At 41.5% G+C, this 10,681-nt stretch overlaps 1 protein-coding gene across 1 annotated transcript; it reads right to left on the bottom strand.

Annotated features, from left to right (window-relative positions):
- Positions 1-3,914: 3,914 nt before the first annotated feature.
- Positions 3,915-6,202, bottom strand: klhl38a (kelch-like family member 38a). Its single transcript, XM_054606663.1, has 3 exons — positions 4,847-6,202; positions 4,577-4,682; positions 3,915-4,204 (listed from the first exon to the last, which is right to left on the bottom strand). The coding sequence occupies exons 1-3, from the start codon at positions 6,200-6,202 to the stop codon at positions 3,915-3,917; spliced, it is 1,752 nt and encodes a 583-aa protein (XP_054462638.1).
- Positions 6,203-10,681: the final 4,479 nt, after the last annotated feature.

The raw sequence follows: 10,681 nt of genomic DNA, 5'->3' as shown, positions 1-10,681 counted from the left end.
GGTGATGGGGACATCAGGTGGTTGAAGGTGTCTATTGCAGGCATTTTAAGGTATTTCCATATTCAGAATTGGTGCATCCAATTATGCTGATTGAGTGTTGACATTCAAAAACTGTCTTTGTAATTGACCCTCTGCAATAGGAATCTGTTTAAAAATGGTGAGAGTGAATTCAATTCAAACACATTTTTCATGAGTAACTTGGAGACCTTTACTTACAGGTGCAATACTGCAACTTAATCATATCATTATTTTTATTTAACAATTTAAAAAATGTGTTGTTTTATCCATTGGTGTTATTCCCCAATGTTAAATTAACTTGATTCTTTTGCCTATTTTCACTAAAATGCTGAATATTTCATTTAGCTTTGCAGCAGTGGCGTAAAGTAGTTGAGATGGGATTGGATGAGGTAAGTAGTTAAGAACATACACGCACGCACTGTAAAGCATAAATTTATTTTATTTTACATTTTTGCATTATTGCCTAAACAATATCAAACAAAACCTTCAATAAAATGTAGCTTGCACCTAAGTTTCAAATCACAGTCATACTGTATCTGAATAGGTATCTGGTCTGACTAGGACTTGGAGAATCTCTTAGCATTTCTACTCCACTTTTAACCGTATAGTTGTAAAATTTTGTAATCCCCCTGTCCATCACATTAACACAGAGTGGTAAAATTACAGACCGTGAATAGGCCTCCCAGATGAAAAAACTACTTGTCATTTATTTCAAAGAAGAAAATAAACAGTGTAATTTTTTTAGAGTTATTGAGATCTGAGTCTAAGAACTAAAGGGTCTTGAAATATGTTACATTACATTTCTTTACCCTCAGGGTACACAGTAGTACAGATAAAACCTGGTGGATTATTCAGATTAAGCTAACAAGAAAGTGCATATAAATACAGTATGTCATTGCCTAGATGCTTGTTAAAAATAACCCACGTGGTGTAATGTAGGGTAAGGTTTAGGATTTATACAGGTGGATATTTATGGCAGCATGCATGCTGCTCCTACATATACATATAGTTCTTCTGACCACAATTATCATCAGTGTGTATGCGCGCACACACAGACAGAGTGGGCTTGCAATGAAATGCTATCCCTTGATGGGTTAGTAACAGACACCGAAAATAACCTGCCTGAAGGGTGACCCTCACACACTGGTTTCTACGGAGAGACAGCAAGCAAACACACAGTCAATAAACAGTCTGAGTAGGCTGTGTATTTAGCAGCAGCTCAATAAAAGGTTTCACGGGGTGTTGTTCTGAAATGCTGCTCTGGCTAACTGAGTTAAGCATATGACATTCGACTCAGCTGATGGCAAGTCACTCCCAACTGTCACAGTCTCTTTTAAACTTTAAGGTTTTAGGTTGGTTCAGTTTAGACATTCTGCTGTGTGTTATGTGTCATTCTGCACAGTTTGTGAGTCATGATAATCATTTTGTTAGGCATCCGGTATTGAATCCAGAGATAGACACATACACAGGAGGTTATTGTGAGGCATTCAGAGTGGCCAGGCTAACAAGGAGCCGTTTAACGCCATGGCAGTCTGGGCTTGCTAATGTGGAGTACGCTGAAGTTCCATTTTGGTCACTGCTCCTGGGCAAGTTTAGATGTTTCCCCACTAATGGGCAGGGATTAAAATGTAAGAGGGAAATCCGATCCTGCATCTCTTTCCCTGAGGTCGTCTTCACCGGAGGGCTGCATACAAGTAGGCCAAACCATGCAAACACTGAGCCTCTCAGGGGGGAAACTAGTAACTAGATATTTAGCCTACATGTTGAGCTCCTCCTGACACTCTTTATGAGGAGGCATGAAGGGTCAAGAGGTTGACACGTGTCCATCATAATGTAACATAAAGCAGGATATTTGTTTCAGGCCAGCCAAACTGTTTTAACTTTCTATCATAATTCCTATAATATTACTCCCAAGTTAAATATAATGCAGTGTATTTGTTGAAGTGGTATTTTATGATGAATGGAGACAAACGTGTCACCTGATAGCCAGCGAACATGCTTCTGTGTCCGTGTCAACAATGATCCCTTGAGTATGCGGGCAACATGACTCAACCAGTCTGCAGACAGATGGAAAACCATTTAAATCTGCACCAGGTTCGACCAAAGACAGTTCAGAAAAACAATAACAACATTTGTACCACTGTCCAAAAACAGATTGTATTAGTTGTTCTCATCTACAGAGAAAATCAAAGCAATAAATTACTAATTGTTTTTGCAGGATGACCACATATACATATGCATAAATAACAGCGTTTCTTTAAAAACCAAGTCACGAACAGGGAGATCAATATTAAAGGTATATGCATATTGTAAAGTAGGAAATAAAACATTTTTAAGAAAGAAAGAAAGTCCATTGTGCAGTAAGTAACAGCAGCACAGTTGATCAGTGACGCAGTCTTCACTACAGGGATGCATGCCATGGATGATCCAATGGGGTGATAACAGGGTTGCCGTGGCAACTGTCACCAGGGGAAGGGGCCTAAGTACCACAGTGAATGTGTGCTCCATAAGGGTCAAGAGGGTTACAGGGCCAAGACAGAAGTGACTGTAGAGGCCTGTAGAGAGGCTCCACACTCTCTTTGTCTGACATCTTCCTCTAATACATTACAGCTTTTGTTCTCAGATGAATAGAGGGTTGATTTCAGATCAGAGGAAGATGTTTTTCTTGTGAAAAACCACCTGCAGTTACATGCGTACATGAGCTCGATGTACAGGCTGAAAACCCTGAAATCCCCCCCCCCCCTCACCATTTTCAGTCACAGTTGCCCTGAGCAGGTCACTGTATCCCTGCCAAGCACTCGCCTCAAAGGCAGCATTGTCACATGTCCTCACATCAACACAGCTGCCTGTGAAGCCATTTTATTTATCCAGCAACTGTATATAGTGAGATTAAAAGTAAACGGCCACTGAAATATACACAAACCTTTGAGTTAACAGTGCTTCGACTGATCTAAAACATATTTTTATGCTTATTCATATTACATACACTACATATGTCGCAAGTGAAAACTTCAATAGTCTGTTGGGGGGTTGCATTAAAAATGATTTAAGTCATGAATCAAGCCAGCTTAACTGGAATAAAATTGGCCCAGAAAATTTTGTTTAGCAAAATTGTGCTTTTTCAGCAAACATGATAAACTACTTTGCATTGGGAGCTTGTCTGAATTCTGTCACAATTCATAAACTAGTGCACTCTGATAGAAGCATGTGGCTCAAAGAGGAATGTATTTTCTGTAAAGTGCAATTTATATTAGCTGTCTGATCCGTCGTTTTCAGTTCTACATGAGAAGCAGAGCTCACAGAATTAACAAGCATCCAGACATATTATACCCTTTGTATTTAATTGTTACAGGGAAATCAACTGCGGCTGCTAGGCAGTGACATGCTGTGTATAAATGTCTGGGAAATTAAAGCATTAACACGTTTAGCTACCATCAAACGAAGCGCAGCCATCTGTGGAAAGAGCTCTTTGGATAACGTATGTGTCTGAACAGCTGTTTGTTGTGTAAGTAGGCTCCGTCTGCCTCTCGTCATCTCATGGGTTCTCAGTCCAGTTCTACCCCAGGTGCCTTAGGAATGACACCTCTGCTCATCTGCTGAACACTTGATTTACGCGATTGACACGTAAGTCAGCCTGGTCAAACATGCTGCAAAGTTAAAGAACGCTTCAAGGTTCAAACGTCTGTCTTGGGGTCTTAACACTTGAAGCAGTCTGAGTCCTTGATGACATTGTGACCGTGCTGCTTAGTTGTGGCAGAGACTGAGCTGCATGAAGGAGTGCAGTCAGTTTGAAATGGTTTCCCCATTTGTGTGGTTAGTGGCCAATAAATCATGGCAATGGGGAGGTGAAGAACATGCAGTAAAGCATTCTCTCAAGTGGCTGGTTGGATGTTGGGTCACGGTGGGTTGGGTCTGTTAGAAACACAGACTAGCGGCAGGGAGCCGTGGTCGAATAGCTTGTACGGCAAAGAACCTTTGGAGGTCCAAACGTCCGTCTTGGGGTCGTAACACTCGAAGCAGTCTGAGTCCTCGATGACATCGTGGCCGTTGAGGATGCGTCCACCGGTGACAAAGAGCTTGTTGTTGATCACTGTAGCGCTGTGATGCATCCGCCGCTCCTTTAGGTTTTCACACTTCACAAATTTGTTGGCTTTGGTGTCGTAGGCGATCATTCGTCTGGTGTATCCTGAAAATTAGATTTTGAGTAGCACACTTTAAAGAATAAGTCTGGGGATGTTTTACAATTTTCTTACAATCAAAATATCCAAAGAGAAGATCAAAAGGTCTATGCTGCTATACATCAATTACTATGTTAGTCCTGTTTGAGTAATGCTTCATAAAATGCCTGGCTGTTTTAGGAAGTTAAATAGCCTGAAAATGTGTTCCATCTTCAGTAGAAAGCATTTGGCTTGGGGCTGGGACAGAGACAAAGAAATCAGACAGTATTGAAAGAAAACTAACAGACAATGCCTTAAAAATCAGTTAAAAATCACACCAACTGAAAACATGGTAATGACTACATTTATTATGTAATGGGGCAACCATTCATTGAGCTCACCTCCTATGATGTAGATCTTGTCTTCAATGACAGCGGCAGGAGCACAAACGTTTTTCACCGTCCTTGTTTCTAGGCTGGACCACAAGTTGCGTGAGATGTGATACACCTGTTGACACAACAAACAGTCATCTGTTTATTGCGGCATCAAAGACTGTAGTTTTCTGCCTGCCTGTGTAATATACTGAGCTCTGACTCTTAATGTTCTATTTGTTGATACTGACAGTGAATTCTGTTCAAGGCCATGTCTATAAACGAGAAGTCTGACTCTACCTGAATCAGCCTGACTGGATTCTGCATTGAGTCTTCCCCTCCGAAAACGTAGATCCTCTGATCACTGGCCGCAACAGCTGGATGCAGCACCGCTGTGGGCATCGGCGCCATGGCCTCCCATTGATTAAACATACTGTTATATCTCTCAACAGACTGAGAGATCTTCTTGTCAACGCCGATGCCTCCTAACACAAAAATAAAGTGCAGATAGGACACACTTTGGTGGGCATATCGTGGCTCCATCATGGGCTCAGCAGTCCGCCACTGGTTGGTCTTCAGGGAGAGTGTGTAAACTGTGGCGCTCACTGAGCTGTCACCTGATGTCATGCAGAGGCTGAGCCCACCGAGCACATAGAGGATGCTATGAATGCACACATATGCAGCTTTGTAGAGGCGCAGAGGGAGCTTGGCCAACCATTGCCAGCGTTGAGTCCTTTCGTCATATAGTAAGGCTTCCCGTGAGGTCTGTTCATTGTTTTTTCGTCCTCCAACCACCACCAGTGTTTCGCTGCAGGTGTAACGTCGCGGTGTGGTCCAGAGTGGCTTGAGTTCTCGGCTACACTTGGTGCTGACCGTCAACATGAGGCGGCGCACTGACTCGATGATCTCAATGCATAGGGAGGAGGACTGCACGAGAGGGTCGTTGGCGATGAACTGGAAGAGGTAGGTAGGATGGATGTAGCGAAGACGGACTTTCTTGAAGAGATCATGGATGGCACCACGTCGTGAGAAGGGGTCGTGGTGGATCCACGCCAGGAGGGTCTCAAACACTTGCTCCTCCTCAGCACAAAGTCGGTCATCTTCTAGGTAACACATGAGCTCAGGAAGAGACAACTCACAGAAGTCCTCTGTAGCAGCTACATCAGAGAAACACCTCACAGCCATCTCCTTCGCCCTCTCCCTCAGACTCTCACAGTGAAGGATCTCAGAGAGTCGTATCATGCTCAGACAGTTTTCTGGACTCAGCTGCTCCTGGAGGAACAAGGAACAGGCCTCAAAGAGAGCTCCGTAGTGAAGCATGGAGGCTGCCTGCATGAGGGGGAGCACAAACTCCATGGTGATAGTGACGCAGCCTGTGTAGACATAGTCAACGATGACACTGAGGACATCTGAAGAGATTCCCTTGAGATTCACTCGGGCCTGACTGCTCTCCAGAAAGTTGCTGCAGAACATAGCCCGGAAGTATGGGCTGCTGGACACCAGGACGTTCCTGTGGCACGGGATCTCCTGGTTCTCCGTGCAGAGCAGGACGTCTGTCAGGATACGCTCCTGACGAAGGATGTTGAGCTGGGCAAGTAGGTGGGAGGGAAGTTCTGAGTCTTTGAAAGAGAAAACTTCTCGTGGTCTAACGGCCATTCTGTGGAGAAGGAAAAGAGAGAATCTACGATCATAGTGTTCTATCGTCCATTGGAAAGAGATGGTGGATAAATACATGGGTAAACACTGACATTACAAATCAAAATGTAATAAAGAACCTGTTATGGTTTAATAGTAGGTTATATCTTGACCCGGAAGAGTGACTTCCTGGGGTCTCACCGTGAGGTTGCCAGAAAGTCACCATGTATTTCCTCAAACTTCAAACTATTCCTTTAAGGTCCAAAAGTAGATAGTAATGCCGCCACAAAAAGGCTTCAATCTACCAATACCCACCAAATCACTAATTTACCAAAGTGCTACTTTGCTTGTGAAACTGTGGTGGTAAGGTTAGCTACTCAGGTTCAGCTTTCAAGGGATGAAGGAATCACAGTTTTATTATTTGACATTTGATCTGACTTTCAGCTTTGCCCTCAGACTAACCATGCAGATGATAGCAAACCCTTTCACTTATCAACCCACCCTCAAACTGTCCAAACCCCTGCAGAGCAGCTGTCCTTAATGTGACTCAAAGATTGCTATTTTTACCCCCTATGAATTATCTTGACGCATCTATGTAGCATCAGGCCACATCTCCCTTATGAAGCAGCCCATCATCGCTGACATTAACAGAACTGTGTTAACTGACCATCTGTGTGTGTCTCTCTATCCACACCAAATGTCCCTCGCTCCACTGCTCTTGCTGTTTTTTTAATATTTTATGTTTTTGCTCCATCATATCCCACTCTATCTCTATCTATTTGGGGGGTTCGTGATGATCTTACTATTAAAAGACCGGGAATGTCATTGGGCTATTAGCAACACTAAGTCTTATAATCACACCAAGGGACAGCTACTGATTTACTCCCACTTACGGGGCCCAGCCTGTCTGGTATATTTGGACCTCTGATCATTATTGTATAATATTAGTGGCATTTGACTAACGTTTTTTCTTAAACAAGACTGCTGGTAGTACCAAGAACTCTTTATGATGAATTGCGTCAGAAATTAAAACTTGATGCACCCTTGAGTATAAATTAGATTCAATTACTTTCTAGGGATACTTTCTAGTCAGTGATTAATACTGTTTCTAAACATTTATCCATTTATCATACAACCATTGTAGCTTTGTGTGCTAGCGGTGACATATAATATATATACTCTTAATACTGTAAACAAATGCCTGATTATAGATATAATAACAATGCTAAACTTTCTAGTAATGGTTATTTTAGTTTTTGTAAATCTGGCATCGCTGGATTATATTGGCAATTTCCGGGTTCCTTAAACATGAATGCTCTGATTCATAATCAAACTCAGTTAGAAGAGGATACAACTGAAGCAGATACTGAGGCCAATGCTGAACAAAAACACTGAAGCATTTAAATATCATATTTGAGTCAAACTGATGAGTTTGAGAGAAACGTGTTGAACCTGTTGGCAGTTCATCAGCAACATCTGTGACTGAGTGAATCCTTACCTCCTGCCCTCAGAAAATCAATAATATCCAAAATGTCTGGTCGGTCTCGTGAGAAAAAGTATCAGTCCCGATCAAAAGAGGACCAAAACATTATCCAGAGGGAAAGTGAAAAGTGTAGTCAGAGAGAAAAAAAGGAACGCGACACAGAGAAACGGTGAGGCTTTCCAGTTAGGCGCTGTGGAGCTCGCCATGAGGCCACTGTGTACATTCCTGCAGCTAAGAATAGTATCCCGGGCCACTGTGACTGCAGCCAGGCCTCTCATGTGACACAGAGCTGTTTGGTACCCAGTTGCCGGCTTAACAGCTCTGCCAGTGGAGAGAGTTCACAATAGCCAGGGGAGGGAGAATTTTCACAGGGTCCCGACTCTGCCATCGAGCCCACCCAAGCTGGTGTTTAATCAAAGTGTCCCAGAGTTGCTAACCCTTGTCCATCTTCCTGTGCCGTTTAAGTCCTCCCCTCCTCCTCCTCCCTTATGTGTGTAACCCAGGATGAAGGTATATATAGTGCAGCGCTGATGGGCCAGCTTGATCAGGAGAAACAGCTGTAAGAACCGGGCTCAGTCTGCGTCAGGATGTGGTGCTGTTTCTGTGCGTTGGTTCATGCACAACTGGAGATGACTACTGTTACTACTGTTACTACTACAACTACTACAACTACTACTCACCTGTTAAAGGGGTCAGTTACCTTGTAACAATGTATGCGTCACATTGCCAAATAGCATCCATTACCCAATTAAAATGGAACAGTGCAGTCGTTGGCTGACATACAGTAAGTGAATTACTAAAATCTCCTTTTTACCAAGTCATTGGTCAGTCCTAACTGATTTGGTGACACTAGTAGTAACACTGTGTTTCTACCGTTGGACACCTTTATTGTGAACCAGCGGCTGCAGGAAATATTAATTTTGCATTAGCAGTAACATGCACCTCTGATAATGTGTTAGGAGAGTTAACAGTAAACAGCGAGGCTGAAATCAGTACGATTACCAACAGTAACACTTGCAGTTACATTTATTATTTACTGTGAATCCCATGTGCACATTTAAATCCAGGTAGAGAATGATGGACTCCGTCGCTTACAATGAAAACTAGCAGAATAATTACAGAGTGTGAGTACAGTGTTGGCTATTGCTAAAATATATGTATATAGTCCATTGAAAGCATCAAAAACAGGGTTTGATTTCTTGTAACTCTGAAGGATTATAACTTGAATCTCTTCTGTTCCTAAAACAAGTGAAAACCTCTGACAGTGCGGTGACACTGAACAGATTGAAACGCTTTGAAATTATGGAGATGTTGAACAGTGTTATGTTAACAAAATTAGGTTTTTCTAATGCAGACTAATTTTTCTAATTTCACTTTTATTTGTCTTAGACTGTATACCTTGACCGCTTAAGGTCTCTAAACATCCTTCAGATGAAACAGCCTAAGAAGGAAAACTGCACCCAGCTCATATCCACATTGAAACCAGAACCTTTGATGAGAGGTCACGAGTAATCATTTCTTCATTTTAGGAGTCAGGAGCCAAAGCTGGGAAACAGTGATACGAAGCAACAAGCTGTGTACTCTCATATATTGGTGAAAGATAAAAATGAATCCTGATATAATCTCTTGTAACGTTATTTCAAGTCACTGATGGGAAAGATTAAAGGAGAAATTAAATATAATCTCCTTTTATTATGTCATAACCCCATGTTTCCACTCATACTTGCCACAAAGAGATATGGTTCCGAAGCATTTAAGGCTCTGTTCCTCACAGTTTAAATATCTAACTTGTCATTTCTTTACCTCACAAAGGGGCCTTGTCTTCAGCCCCCCTGTTCCTTGAACACCTTTCAGCTCTTGAGGTAGTGAGATGAAATACTGCCATGTTTGTCAAGTGGCATATGACAAGGAACTGGAGTTACATGTGGAGAGATTGAATGACAAAGCTACAAGAAGGTGAGCTGTCAGCTAGTCAGAAATCATGACATGCGAGCACACGCAGCTTTGGTGGACTTTGTCACACAGTGAAACCCTACACTCTGTTACCAGTTACCGAGTGACAGCTCCATGCTCATAGGTCATGGTGCATACTGCCGACTCCTTCAAGGGCAAAGCACTAAATCTGAAGAATATCAATTCCTTAATAAATCAAGTTTCAGGTGCAAGATGAAGTTTAGAATTTTCCACTCTTGATTTATCTTACTGGCCTAAAACCTCACTTTCTTCCTCCACTATTCCTGCTGCAGAAAATCTAATGATGGCTTGGGGGACATTTATTTAACTCGACTGACGGAGCTCATTGAAAGGGTGCAGCGATTATTTTCATTTTGCACCATTTTTCTAACCAGATTTTTTTTGGGAAAAGCAAATGAAAAACACATTTTCTAATTTAAATAAATGTTAATGGTCTACGGTCGATTATGATATTTTGTAACAATAATTACTCAAATTCTGCAAAATAATTCTTTAAAAGTATATTTTGATTGAGACCTTAGAGCTTTTATGAGCTTTATGATGGGACTGTAAGAATGCACAACAAATACGGTTCAGCTAGGCGCATAAACAGGCACCATTATCATTATATATGTAATGTTATTCTACAGTGGCAGCAACCCTGATTACATCTTGACATCCCCTGTTGTCATACTATTAAAAACACATCAATGAGGCACACTGGGTAGCACGGACCTGGCCACTGTTGTTTATTTTGAGCCACATACACCGTCCTCCTGCTGTAAATACTCACAGTGCCAGTTAAAACATATATTTATTGGTTTCTATACATTTAACACAATTTACATACATAAATGACCCTTACCCCAACCTGAACATATGGCAGTATATAAAATAACAATAAATAATACAAATATCACTTGAAAATAAATAAATGGCTAAATTATAAGTTAAAACATAAATTCAAGAAGGACAAAGATTTACAATGAAAATACTAATTTAGTTGAAATAAATAAATAAATAAAGGAAAATAATGTAAATAAAATAAAATACAGTCACAAACA

The sequence above is a fragment of the Anoplopoma fimbria genome, chromosome 10, assembly GCF_027596085.1.
Source record: "Anoplopoma fimbria isolate UVic2021 breed Golden Eagle Sablefish chromosome 10, Afim_UVic_2022, whole genome shotgun sequence".
Taxonomy (NCBI): Eukaryota; Metazoa; Chordata; class Actinopteri; order Perciformes; family Anoplopomatidae; genus Anoplopoma; species Anoplopoma fimbria.
The sequence above is the reverse complement of the archived record's forward strand: the minus strand, read 5'-3'. Positions and strand labels throughout refer to the sequence as shown.

What these genes read in the sequence shown, in the direction of transcription:
- klhl38a (XM_054606663.1), bottom strand. Translation starts at nt 6,202, where the DNA reads ATGGCCGTTAGACCACGAGAAGTTTTCTCTTTCAAAGACTCAGAACTT. An exon ending in ATCCAGTCAGGCTGATTCAG is followed by an intron (nt 4,683 to 4,846) that starts GTAGAGTCAGAC and finishes TTGTGTCAACAG; the next exon opens with GTGTATCACATCTCACGCAA. An exon ending in CAAGATCTACATCATAGGAG is followed by an intron (nt 4,205 to 4,576) that starts GTGAGCTCAATG and finishes TCTAATTTTCAG; the next exon opens with GATACACCAGACGAATGATC.